Below are 14557 nucleotides of genomic sequence, written 5' to 3' on the forward strand. Positions count from 1 at the left end.
AAATGTTCCTGTGCTATTATTAAGACTGGTTTTGTGAGGGTCACATATTGTGGTTAGGCTACTTTTCTAGGGCACTTGTGTGAACTTGGGGGTAACTGCTTCATAAATCCTACGGCAAGTGCAGATTCTAGTTAGAAGATTTTCTAAGGAACGTCTTTACGACTCACGCGCTTTATCGAATCATCTCTAATGAGCGCAAAATAAGAAACGCATCATCTTTAAAAGTTTTCCAAGCCGTTTTCCTCATGTGGCCGCCCCTGACCCCACCCCTCGAGCACATAACGGTATAAGTGAGGTGATTTCTCATGGCTCCGTTAAGCCAGCCCTGAGCCCTCCTCCATCCAGACATCTATCCAGCCAGCCGCACATGCTCAGAGCTCCAGCTCCGCGTCTCTCCCGTGCGGCCTGTGCGTGCGGACCCGCCGCAGAAACACTCGTGCGCTCCTGTGAGGAGAGATGATGGTCTCATGGAGCTCGTGTCTCGTTTGCGTTTGACTCCACCATGCACTTTAGGATTTCAATAAGATGTTTGTGTGTTTCAAGATAATCATTTTGCTTCTTTCGTGCAACTTCTGCGCCTTCGTATATACTCAGGGTAAGTTAAGTCGTCTCTTACTTCTCATTTTGCGCTTCTAGCTGGTTTGTTGTCAGTTTTATACGGTGAAAGGAAGTGCTTTTATCGTGCTATTTGCGGATGATAGCTAATAGTGATGCAAAATAACAGCAAGTTTGGACTTGTTGCTTCTGCACCGTTATTCTCAAATCAGCTCTTTTTACTATTGCCTAGCGGCAGTTTATTGAATTGTATTGTGTTATGATTGGTCATAACATAGAAATGATCAAATCTGTCTATTGTTGTATTAAAACCTAAATGCTTTGGTTTGTCCAAGATATACGCTCGCGCGAATAAGAACGGGCTGTGCAGTAGGTTAACGTTACCGTTATATTCCCTTAGCCTACAACTTCCCACAGTAGCTAAAATGCATTATTCCATCATTAGCTATATAGGCTCATTGGTAAATAATAGTTTAAAATGTCATGTTTATGAAACATATATCTTCTGTTTTAACTGACAGAAAGGAATTTGAGTCGTCACTCGTCCATGTCCCGCCTAATAATACAGGATAGTGACATATTTTCACTTAAGGTAAAATAACTGGAATTATTGTCCAGCATTAAACATTATAATGCTTTGAGAATACGTAGTTTTTGTACATTCCTGTGTAAATAAAATATACAAATAAAAAAAGACATTTGAATGTATTGCATTCTTTATGTAACAGGCTATTATGTTTGCTAACGTTGTTAATGAATGCTACTATAAAGTGTTAGCATAGCAAAAAAAACAACGTTTGATATTGTTAAAACGTGTAAACATTTGTTTGTTCTTCTTGTTTACACTTGCCATTTGTTGTGTGGTGTGAAAATCGTCATGGGTCTCTCTTTTAACAGTCTTTTTCTGGAAAGAGTAATGTTATATGCAAAACGTAATTGATAATTCGATCAAATAGCATTCGAATCCTATTATAATCTGTTGTATTTACGTTTAGTATAAATTATAAATCAAGTTCCTTTCATGTTCCTGCGGTGTTAAAGTCAAGCTGACATCTGGATGCCAAAGTCCTTTGAAGTTTATGTGTGAAGTGTGTGTTTGCGGACATGCGCTCAGGATCTCCAGTAAATAACTGATGTGAGGCATTTGACACAGATTGAAAGCATTAAGCTACTTTTGCTTTTAGGTAGATAAAGTGACCATGCAAAAATTGGGTGTTAACCTTCTGAGCCTTGTTTACTCATAGAGTGTCTGACTTTCTCTTCTCTGTGAGAGCCGCTCTCAAAACTTGTGTTACCTCTAAAAGTTGCCTTGAGGTAATCACGGCTCTCAGATCAAGCAGCATCTCATGTTGTACCTATTTGAAGCTCTTTTTTTTTTTTTTAAACATCTGCAACCAATTTAGGCCTTTTAAGTATGGCTCCGGACAAGAGCAGGAAAAATAGAGGTGGCAGCCCTCGCCTAAAATCCCAACCATGTCCTCTTTACAGCAAGAATAAATCTGCACATGAAACCCACAGCTAAAACCATTTGCAGGTCAAAAGTGCTTATTTTTTTGTGGCTACAATGTATTAAAATATTCAGTTTGAACATTTCCATTCTTATTCTTCAATGTAGTTCTATCTTTGTAATGTTTTTTTACACTACAAAGCTTATTAAGTCATTATGAGTCGTCTGTCTTGTAAGCTTTTATAGCAGGGGTGTTGCTAGGCCTAAAGCTCTACTGGGGCACAGGCCCCCATTACTTTTTCTATCACTTTTGTTCTTAAAAACCTGCTGTGAGCAAGAAGTATGCAACACAATGCACTATACAAACTCCCCTTGCTTAAACCACTATTCCTACAGTGCAACAATACTGGAGGAATGTAAACAGTATGTATTTAAAAATATTGAAGTATCTTCAACTTACTTAACATAAACTTTATTGACATGTTTGCATTCACTGTATGGAAATAATGAAAGCTGAGAGATTTGTTTTCTTGCACATCGGCATTCATTCTACATTACACAATGATAACAATCAAGAATTTTATCTTTTCAAGAATTTACAATTACAGTATTTCAAGAAACCAGTCATTTTATGGCTCCAACTAATATTAAGACTTGACAAAGACCAATTTTACAGACTCGACAAAGGTTTTCCTGAGACATTTTCCTAGGGGCCATTAACGATCAAAATAAGATGATTGATATTATTTAGAAACTTACTTTAGTTTTGTCATGTTTTCATAGCCTACAGCAGTCGCGTGTCTTCACCCTTGCGCGCCTGTGTGCGCACTGCGTTGCTGCAGCTGTTGCAAGGAAACACACAGACGCGCACGGACATAGATTTCTGTGCGAAAATACGGCACGTGTTTGTGTTTTCGGAACCGGTTTAAGTGCGCGACTACGTCGCTTTTATAAGAGTGAATTAGGTTACTACGTTGCATATAGATCCGTTTTCTGCCGATATTATCAATGTAAATGATTACACTGACAAATAAATTAAATTGTTAAAACTTAAACTTAAAATGCATACTGGGGCACGGCAGATTTATGCTGGGGTCTGGGGCACGTGCCCCAGTAAAAGGGGTCTAGCGACGCCCCTGGTTTATAGCTTTAGCATAACAGATGAATTTGAGGACTCCATGTTTGTTTTTGGATCTTGTAGTGTAATGTAATGTTTGATCTTTTTTCTGAAGCGATTCCATCCAACCATCACCTCTCACCTGAACACATGCGAACAATTAAGGCTCATTTACTCATTTCGTTCCTTTTCACAACACTAGATCTGTATGAATTGGACTCACTCTATTTCTAAGACTGTTTGATGTCTTATTTTTGGATTTGAGGAGCCAATGGGGTAGCTGAGTTCTGCGTTTTAGAGTCAGATGTTATTGGTTGTGTCTGTTGAGAAAGTTCCACATGCTTTCATTTTGATTGCAATGCAGACACATATATCTGCTGAACATATGTACAACCGGTCCCACAACTGGACGCATGCTATACGCCTGTCAGTGATTTCAACCCATCTGGCACTTTCATGTCATAATGATTTTACAGATCATATTTTGACTTTATGTGCCAAGGAGTTAGATGTTTCCAATATGCAATATTAGAATAAATGTAAATATAAATATGAAAATAATTTATAGTCTATGTTCCCCCTCTTAGTTTTTTATGCATCTTGAAAGAATGTGTCCTTCGTTCAGTGAAGCCAATAACGGACGACGGCTTGGATTGTTTTTCTTTGTGCGCTTTGCAATTACAACACTTATTAACAGTTTTTTTTCCCTGTTTATTTCGATTGCCGCCTCCAGTTTCGGAGAGCGTTGCACACTACAACATTCACTTAACATTACTCACCACAGTTTTGTGAGTAGAACAGATTGGAAGTTTGGAAATCGTTGTCATATGTCCTAGTACTGACTTGCATATTGCGTTTTATATGGCACAGGCTTCGTACTAATATCCTTAAATGTTCATTTTCGGACATGTCACCCAGTTGGTTGTCCATTCCAATAGAAGCCACCTGCTTTGGTGAACCATAAAGCTGTTAATCTTCAACATTACGTGTGCATATCTTAAGGTCTTCATTTGAGCTAAATGTTTTACACTGTCATATCCTTATTGGTCGATTTAAAATGACCACAAAATGGGATTTCATCTCAGAGGAATGCATATTGAGACATCTCATTCCGAGCCATTTGGAAAATCCATGCATCTTTGCTAATGTCAAATGCCTTAATTATTAATGCACAGGAAATGACCTTTGAACCCCTGGCATTATATTACTATCTCCCCCATGAAGGTCTGAGCCTGCCACAGAGGAATGCAGGAGCCGTGGAAAAAAGCAGACAAAAATCATCCACCATTCAACATTGTATGTGTCTACAATCACTTACATTCTAAAGACAGGGCCAAGGGTGATGTCTTCTTTAACAGGCACAAGGAAGCAAAAGTGCTATTGAAACATATCTTGTAACACCCTCCCTTCACGGCAAAGACAAGACGATTGCCCCTAGCCTCTCGCTGTGAAAGAAAACAGGTCTTGGAGTAGAAATCTCAACAGGAAGTGAACTGGCAGGAAGTACAAGTGGGCTCGAAATTCCAGCAAACAAGGTTTGCGTCAGCTTTTCATTTAAGGGTTTGTCAACGAGTGAATACCCCTTTTGCTTGTCTTTGACTAAAAGCCGAAGTCTGTATTTTATATGATGGAAAGTGGGAATCGTATTTTGACACTTGGCGGATTTAGGACAAACTGTGACCAGACTCTTCTGGCTCGAAACAAAAGGTGGTCAGCGAGTGGAAGGACACCCTGTCATTACGACTAGGCACTTGTACCAGACGGACCTCCTCTGCGATGACACTTTGGCAGGAGAAAGCAATCGCAATAGTGCTGTAAAATTTTCAATGTGAGGTAGCCCATCTTGTCATAACAACCAATGCAGTGAGCGCAAATTCTGTGACGGATGTTCATGCCACCCTTGCATGCGATTGCAGCATTTGGTGAGTCAAGATAACAATAAATTACACGCTGTTTAATGCGATGAAATCATCCAAAGTTTGTGGTTGCGTAATTCTGTATAAACTCATAATATGTGTCCAGTGGGAATTAAATGATGTCTTAAGGAAAGAATCACACATTGCATTGCTCATGCGTTTACTCAGCGTTTACTCTCGAAGTCATGAGGCCAATTGAAAGAGAGGCCAATACCAACTATTTGGCAATGGAAGTGAAATGAATAATTCACACGCTCAACAACATATGGTTCATATTTTGAAAATGAATAATTTCAGCTTCTTACTTCAAGGACTCCCTTGAAAGACGTGTAATGTAATATCCTGCCTTGGAAATTTACATTTTGAAAATATAAACAAGACATCAAGTGCTTATTTTCACCACTTGAGATTGAGTGGATTAGCTGGAAGCATGTTATGCAAAGTATTTGGGTAGGCTAGTTGACAAACATCGTAAATGCGTCCTTTGGTGTGACAGCAAAAAAGATAAATCTCTGAAATTGTATGTTATAAATATAAACAATAATAATATAAAATAATATATTGTTTTCAAAATGTTTACTGTCACAAACCATAGGACACATGTTTGTCATCTACCCATTTACTGTTAGTGTAGCAATGTTTTAGTGTGCCATTTAAAGGGTCGGGTCGATTTAAAATCAGTCATAGTGCAATAGCAGACAATGAATAAATTAGCAGAGAATGTATAAAGAGAAAAGTTATTAGAACTAATAAATAAAATACTTATCTCATAGATATTTTTCATCTTAACAACATAATCCAACGTTAATGCGCATGCACACTTTTGTGACCCCAACTGAACTTCCGGTACACATTCACAAACAATAGAGTGCCTGTAGATTATTTCTGATAACAAGCAAAAGAAACCGAGAAGAACCGTTACTTGGCTGAACTTGTCTCTCCAATATTTTGAATTTAGACTGCGATACCAAGCTCAACCACTAGATGTAAATGTACCATACGGTTTCTTTAAATGCGCCAAAACTACTGGACCCATTCAACAAACTGTTTATTTAATAAAATGAACATATAACAAAATTCAACAAATCGTTTATTTAATGCAATTATTATACAGTAAAATAATAATGGAAATTCATATTAACATTTTTAAATAAAATATAAATAGTTATATTATTAGACACTGGCCAAACACAAAAGTTAACTGGGGGTTATGCTCGCGCACGTCCGATGAAACGGTCTATAAATAAAATCTTTCAAAGATTTCAGTTGGAACATGGCAACATAGCTTCGCCATCTGATTGGAACTTGCGATTTTCACATGTGCTTGCCATTGCAACATGCATCAGACGGTCAGTGAAAGGACTGTGGGCGGTCTGTTGCCACACCGTCTGGAGATGAATCTAGGAAAAACTTGAACTTGTAACCTCCCTATTTGCAGGTCAGATCATTAACATGTAGGTTAGTACAGTTTGTAAATAGATCAACACGGCAAGCCTACATTTAAAAGCCTTATGCAGCGGTCGCATGCGAAATTCCTACAAAGACCCCTCCGTCTATTGGATTGTCGCTATCATCAGTGTTTCCTTCATCTTGGATTTTCTGAAAATGTACGTATCTATCTTCACTTGAACCAAAATGAAAAACTTCTCATGAGCATGCATATCATTGGAAGTCAATGGAACGAAAAGTCTAGTGTGACCATCGCAGTGCAGAATCTACAAGTTTGAATTGTATTTTTTTTCCCAAGTTCCTCTCATTAAACATTTTCAAATGTGTTTTTATAACAGCCAGTCCTCAGATTAGTTATTAGTTATTGGTCTTTTTTAATATTTCTGTCCTTCTTTATGGCCATCTTGTCTCGCAAGATGTCATTTCCTCTTCTTTAATCATAATTATTGCTCATGTGCAATCAGTATTTTCTCCGACCGCATCTGCTGAGTTCTTAGATGTTCCGCGGCTAGTCAGACCGTGGAAGTGTCTCTTTGTAGCCGCATGCCAACCCCTGACTCCGGGAGGAAACGGAAAGGCTTTGCTGTGGCAGATGTCCCATTCATGTTGCAGAAGGCACGCGTCAGTACGGCCTGATTGATAACCGCCCACCATGTGGGCATGACAGGCACACTGGATGCTTTTGAGCTGCCATGTGTCGCATTCGGTCGATGGATTGTGTCACGGAAAGGGCTTAGAAGCGATAACCAAATGTCCCTTTAAATTATACGTTGATTGCAATTGGTGGGTGACATCTTGGATGTTCTTTTCTACTATATTCTGGTTTAGAGCAATCCCCACCCATGCTGTTTTGGGAAGGGGAAGTTTCTAATAGTGGAACAGATTCATACAGATTCCTTCACAATGATGGGACAGGATATTTATTTACGTACTTGTTCCCCCTTTCAAAGCGCTTGCTCGAAACAACCATTTCCTCGCACACCAAATTGGAAGTATTGGTCGGGACTCGGGAAGACAGCTTATTTTAGTCAAATAGTGCAGATTCCCAAGAAAAGTCTTGCCTTTTCACTTTTCAAAAACCCCTCTGTTGGAGGAAGGCAGTCTACAGTTTGGTTAACTGTATCTCGCCACACGGCTCCCACCGGGTATGTTGTAGCCGAAGTCAGCCTGGTCTTTTCAACTGTCCACTGCTCCATTGTGTCTTCTCAGACCACCCTCTGGGCGACAGGGCATGCTTCTTTACAGCTTGAAAGGATTACCCCAAGCCCCACGCTGGCCTCTATCACTCACTGCTTTTGTTGATGTAGGTCATTGTTTATCTTTTAGGTTGTCCAGGACTCCCCTCTAACTGTGAAGTCCATAACCTCTTTCTATTCATGTCGGTGGGGGCCTTAGTAATGGCTCATGTGTTCAATCAGTGTGATACAGATTTGGTCGTCCTTTGCGTTATTTATTTATTATATGTTCTATGACATCATTATGGCGGCCACAGCAATGATTCATCAATTACTTTTTGTTTTATTTACAATCGGAATAAACAGCATAATGGAGTTCTAATGATACTTTGTAGTAAAGCCTGGGTTGTTCATAAAGTGCAGTAATATCGCTTGATTTATTTTCTTGCATATGTAGACTTAGGATTTATGTTCTCTGACAATTTAAGATGGTGCTCATGTTGGCAGCACAGGTTTAGGTCTGGTTTATGTCTTCCCCCTCCCCTCATTGTTTTCTTTACTGTATCTGTAAATAACAGTGAAAAAAATATTGTTTGTAAAATACTAGATGTATTGCATCATGTCAGCCTAATTGTTTTTCGTCTTGAGTGTTGATTTTTTTATTTTGCATGGCACAGTCCAGGCCTTTTCATTTTTCTGTGTTACCTTTGAGGTGGTCCTCTTCGGCTCACCTGCCGACAGTGCTGACCCCTGTAGGGGCCTCACATCTGCCAGCACGATGGACCCCCACCCCCCTTCGCTTTCTGAGATGTTCTCCGTCAAACATGTCTTTTGTTCTTATAGATTTGGATGATGACCAGTTGTTATTTTTTAACTTTGTTTTGATCTTGCTAAAACATAAAGGAATAGTAAAGGCCAACAGATGTTTTCTATGTTGTCATCATACTTGACATTTCAGACTAATGTTGATCTATGTAGTAATTCTTACATTTTAAATGTTAGTTAATTCCAATATTTAGTTATCCAGTTAATTTAGTAACTGCATTAAACAGTAGCTTTTGTAAGTGAGTGTGGAGGTGTGAAATGAATTAAGGTTGTGTAGGTAAAATAATCTAATTCATATTAACATCTTGTTTTATTATCTTTGATTGCACACTTTGTCAAATCTCAGTTTTGTGACATTATTGAGATCTCTTCTGAGACATTTTTGAGATTTCTAAGTCTTTTTCTTAGGAGACTTGCAAAAGTTTATATTTGGTCTCTATTTAATATGATAAATAAGTGAGATATTAAAGACATCTCATCAGTCATTATGGGGAAAATTATGAAAAAATACTTTTGTTTTGGTATGATCTGGAACCAGTTCAGTTCCCAACCCTACAACACTGTTGGTTAATCAAATATTATATTTTCCATCTAACAGGTCTAAGATCAGCTTAATCTCCAGGGCCCGGTTGCATAAAGCACCTTAAGTGTAATTTTCCTTTAAATGTGTCCTTAAGTATACCTTAAGTTTTACTTAAGTTATTCTCCTATTGTCTTTGGTAAAGGGAAATCACCCCTTAAGTGTCATACTTAAGGGAAAAACTTAAGGTGCTTTAGTCCTTTGCTGAATAGCCTGTCACCTAACCATTTCTGGAATCAGCTGCATTCTCTAAATACACTAGTGGGCTATACAGAGTGTATCTGTGTATCCACTCAACGCCTGTATCTCTGTGTCCGCTGCTCATTAGCAGCCCATAGGCCTCTCAGCTCCATGCATCCTAACCAGCCCATGTGCAGCTGTCATTGTTCATTAAAGGCCTCAAAGCGAAAAATATTTCGGTTCACTGCACACTTGATCCTGCCCTCGTATAATGTAAACCCCTGAAATCGGCGCGCTGCTCTGCTCCGCTCCATAAGCAACAAACACTGTGCTTTTCCAAAAAGGACACACTTGCACTGCTACAGCTACTGTAGTTACCATGGCTTTTATAAACTTCCATAGAAGCTTTCATTTGCTTGCGTTCCTCTCTTCGATAAAAAAAACACACAATATTGTGTCAAAGAATGTGCGACAAGAGCAGTAACCGGGACTGAATGGTCCGCTGCACCTTCAATTGTGTCATTAAAATCTCAGCTTGTTAAGGGACACGAGCGACAGCCACAAAGAGGCCACAATTGCTCGGCTGTCCTTCACTTCAACCAGGATATGGACTGGTGGTTGCCCCTTTATGCTAATCTAGACCTTCTCTAAATGAAATTTAAACCGTAAAGTGATACTTCAGGCCTGAAACACAATTTCCCCATGTCTTACTCACCCTCAAGGCATCCTAAGTGAATGTGACTTTCTTCTTGAAGAATAATGCGGTCGGAGTTGTAATACCACGTATACTTTTACTTCCAAGCGGTAGAATGGAAGTGAATTGGGGGCAATTTTTTGAAGCTCCAAAAAGTGCATCCATCGATTAAAGAACGTCTCGACATGGCTCCGTGGTCTTAAAAAAGGTCTTCTGAAGCGAATCGATGCGTTTGTTTAAGATAAATATCCATTTTGACCATGCTATTAACGATAACGTCTAACATCTGCTGCAGGTGAACGAGAGGCTTGTTTTTCCGGCAAATGACGCAGGCGTATTGTAAGTTCCTGTGACTAACACAGAGCATTTTTGTTTTCAGCCAATAGAAACACCGCCTCCTGTGGGCGGGAGCTTTCGTCACCATCATTTAGCGGAAAAACAAGCCTCTCTTTCGCCTGCAGCAGATGTAAAAGCATACGTGGTATTATAACTCCGACTGCATTGTTCTTCAATAAGAAATTCACATACACTTAGGATGCTTTGAGGGTGAGTAAAACATGGGGACATTTTTATTCAGGCCTGAAGTATCCCTTTAAATGAGTTTTGCACGCTTTATACTCCAACAACAAACTTTTGTTGTCATTATGAAATTAGCATTGTGCAGAAGTAAAAATAAGACAAAATGATCCGAAAGAACTGGTCATTGTCAGCCCGTTTGTGTATGGCCATTTGCTTGGTGCACCATTGCAACCAAGCTCTGTAATATACCATCTGTCTCTGGATAACAATGTTTTCAGTTTAAAAAAATAACAATAAAGACATTTAGAATTCACATCCTTCCTCTGAGAGCTCTGCTGGTGTCTGGAGCATGTTTGCCCTTTTCCTCTTGTTATTGTTGAAGGGCATGGAACTTTGACCAGACGGTCTATATAAAGGAATGCAAGTGGCCTGCTTCGCCTGTTGAAGTAGGGATGGATGGGAATGGCAGTGCTTTAAAAGCTAACATCCCTCCCCCATTTCTAGGCTTCCTGTTTGTGTTAAAATATGTATTGACAGGGTCTGCTTTTTCTCCAGCCTGAATCTAACGTTAGTTTCAAAATTACTTTTATCACTTCTGGCCTACGAGAAAAGATTCTGACTGGTTATACTGAGTGAACAATGAAGGAATGTGTGATAGTTATAAAATCTTCTTAATTTTATCTTTACCTTTTATTGTCTGTTTGGCACTTTTACCAACTGTCGCAAATGAAACAAATTATTCATAATAAGAACCTACAGTGGATCTGAAAGTATTTTGACAATTTTGGACACTAAGTCACAAATAGTCCTAAACCTTTTCCCAGAAATAACTTCACTAGAACCTTTTTATTACATTATAAGATACATTATATTCTAACTAAAGATACAATTATAGCTGTTCACCTGAAGTAAGAAATTACCAACAATTGTTGAAATACTTTTTGTGTTTTCCTTAAATGTTATGCGTGCCATAATATGTCTTTAAAACTGAAGCCACTTGGTATTTTAAAATATATTATAAATATATTTATATATCACTGCTGCTGCTGTCCTTCAGAAACCTTGTATTTCCATATTTCGCCATTTTTATTTTTGCCATAAATCATTATCTTTAGTCACCCTTTATGTTTGTCACTGGATTTTGCAAATATCTAACCATAAAACGTCTTAAAAAGTGCTTCTGGTTTTCCATTTTCTGAAAAACAGTGAATTTGGACATCCAAGGTTTCATAAGTATAGCAACGATATTTTCATTTTGGCTCACATTCTTTGAGGTCACTATATAAAAGTCTCTCTTGTCCTACAGGGTGAAGGGTCTGTACCTTCCTGTTGTGTATGCCTGCAGATGATATAACCAAGTCTTTGAGGTTAAATGGAATCCTGATGGCTGTCCATTGAAGCACATGAGGGTCCAGGGTCTCAAGACCATATATTGCAACCCCCACCGTGTACTTGCACCTCATGGCCCACTCGTCTGGTTCTCGTTGGTGTTTTAGCTTCGTCGAAGCTGTCATTGTGCCTCCCTTTCAAGTCCTATAATATATACCAGAAACACCAACTCTTCTGGACATCAAATGTGCACTTTGACAAACACTCTTCGCACAAGGGGCATGACTAGATTCACCCTTATCCCTTACTTTCCCCTTTGCTAAAAACGATCGAATAAGAAGTACACTTGGATGAAGGAGTACTAGTGAGGAGGAGCATCCTTTTGCTAGCTTCAATGGAGCCAGTTTGAATGTTAGCAAGTGGGAGGCAGTGCAGTGGATGTTCAGGAGCATTGAGGAGGGAGAGGAGTTGGAAGAGGGCAAGATGGTTTTGAAGAGGGGAATTCCTTTGATGTGGCTTGTTGGTGGCATTTTTACTGTTCTTGAGAAAAACAGGGACACGGTAGCGGGTTAACCCAAAATACTAGCACATGTTGCCTTCACAGAGGGGTTGCTCTTAAGTACTGGATAAACAGAGGAGTATTTTGTTGCTCGGAAGTTTGCAGCTCAGGGGAATGAAGTTATTTTTCTTTTAAGTATCAACACTGCTTCAGATGTTTTGCCGAAAATTGTTTTGGAAAAATAAATATAGACACTAATGAGACATTGTTGACATATATTTCACGTACTGTGGTTAGTATATAATTTAGTCTTTGAAGAGTTTTTTATTGTAGTAGTATTTCTATTTCTTGAAAAACTGAGCTCAGTTTGAGACATTTGGTAGACACCTGTATCCAAAACGACTAGAGGGCATTCGATCCATACATTTTTATGATTATGTGTTCCTGAGGATGGAACCTGTTACCTTAGCATTGCTAATGCAATGTGCTATCAATTTAGGTACAGGAACACAGGACATACAGTATATTAAGATATGAGACACAGGAAAAAATGTGACAAGCAGTTCGGTCTCTGTTTGCTCTTCATTTGATCTCTTTGCTTGTTAACGAACTGAATTTGAAAAAAAAAAACATTTTATTGATATTATTTATTATTGTTATTTATTTATACATCATTTTACAAAACACTCACAAAAATACAAATGCTTGCACATATATACCACATATTTTCATTTAAATACAATACAATGAAATGCTCCATTATTGCCAAATGCATATCATAACGTTTACATATTATACAAATTCTTTACGCCATTTCATTTCAAATGATTACAAAGTCATAGCTTTGAAAAAATGGTAAAAACACCAGTACATCTTGTCCAGAAATATTTTAACCTTTTTCTGCCTACTTACAGTACATAAATTGCCATTTTTGATTGGCCAAAAGAGACCATCTCCTTACATATTTAAAACCACAAATCTACATTTGCATAAAAAAGGGAAACAACTGAGATATTAAAGTCGGGGGTATATAGCTTCTTGATCCAAACTAAGCCAAACTGAAAATATCACAAAACCTTAGTATTAGAATTAGTATCTTGTAAACAGGGAACATAAATGCTGCCCCCTATATCTGTGGATGGTGCCAAAAATGAACAAAGACACTCAAGGCAGTGTCACAAAAGAGGCATTCAACCCAATGTCTCATTCCCGTTTCTTCATAGAAATATATTCCTCCCAACCCAACCTACTACCATTTTCAGCCTCACCAAGGCTTTAAAAAGCCTAGTTGTCTGAATTTTTTTTTTTTTTAATGTTCTTGTGAATAAGTACGGTCACTTTAAGTGCTAAATGCATGTAAACTTGCGTTAAAGTTGACCTTTGGACAACTCTAACTAAATTACAATCCTGCATGACTGCGGCTGGCGATGTGACTCACACCGTGACCAAATATATTTATCAGTTTATTTGTGCACCCCAGACACATAAATGCACGCTCTCTCTCACGCTTACACACGAATACTCCAACATGTTACAGATACACAGGTGTCAGCTCTGTAAACGATTTTGTCCTCTTAATCAAAACGATGAAAGCAACAGAGAGTCGCTGGTCTGTCTCACGTCTACCGGCTGTCTGGTCATTTCAAAACCAGACAATCTGGGACGGAAAGCAGAGTTCATCCAGAACCACTTATCCTTCCAGACCCTCTTACCCAAGACCCTTGTGAGTCCCAGCAGAGCCCCCTCCTCAAAACTCACTGCAGCCATCAAAGAAGAGCACTTAACAGCGCACACACACAGACACCTGAGTCACGACGGCTGCTTCTCGTCGAAAAATCGCTTCCTCCTTTATCGAGACGCAGAGGAAGATTCAATAAAACAGAAGAAACAGATCGAATCACACTGATGAAAGGATGTCTGGATGAGACGCAAATGGATGAGGACCGAGTCTGGGCTGAGATGAAAGTACTTCATTTTGATAATAATGACCTTTTCTGAAGGAGCATATACAGATGAGAATATGTTTTTCCAAAGTTATTACACAAATGCAATTACGGTAAAAGAAAACATGGAAAATTGGACAATTATTGTGTATTACGTGGATAGTCAGCACCGTGTAGCTTAGCATTAGAACAGACCTGAAACCATGAAAAGGTGCACACATGACGTGAATCATGGGCAGCTAAATTTGGCTAAATATGAATAAAATATATCAGAATTAAATTTTAAATGTGATATTAGTACTTAAAATATTTTCTTATCTCATCCACCT

The 14557-nt window shown here is 38.7% G+C and overlaps 1 protein-coding gene across 1 annotated transcript in view; it reads left to right on the forward strand.

The window, feature by feature from the left end:
* Positions 1-328: 328 nt before the first annotated feature.
* Positions 329-14557, forward strand: part of reck (reversion-inducing-cysteine-rich protein with kazal motifs) — a 47337-nt gene continuing 33108 nt past the window's right edge. The window contains exon 1 of the mRNA XM_057323063.1: positions 329-595. Coding sequence (XP_057179046.1) covers positions 526-595 — 70 coding nt within the window. The 5' untranslated portion in view covers positions 329-525. The remainder of the gene's footprint in view (positions 596-14557) is intronic.

Source organism: Triplophysa rosa, linkage group LG23, assembly GCF_024868665.1.
Source record: "Triplophysa rosa linkage group LG23, Trosa_1v2, whole genome shotgun sequence".
In the NCBI taxonomy this organism is placed as follows: Eukaryota; Metazoa; Chordata; class Actinopteri; order Cypriniformes; family Nemacheilidae; genus Triplophysa; species Triplophysa rosa.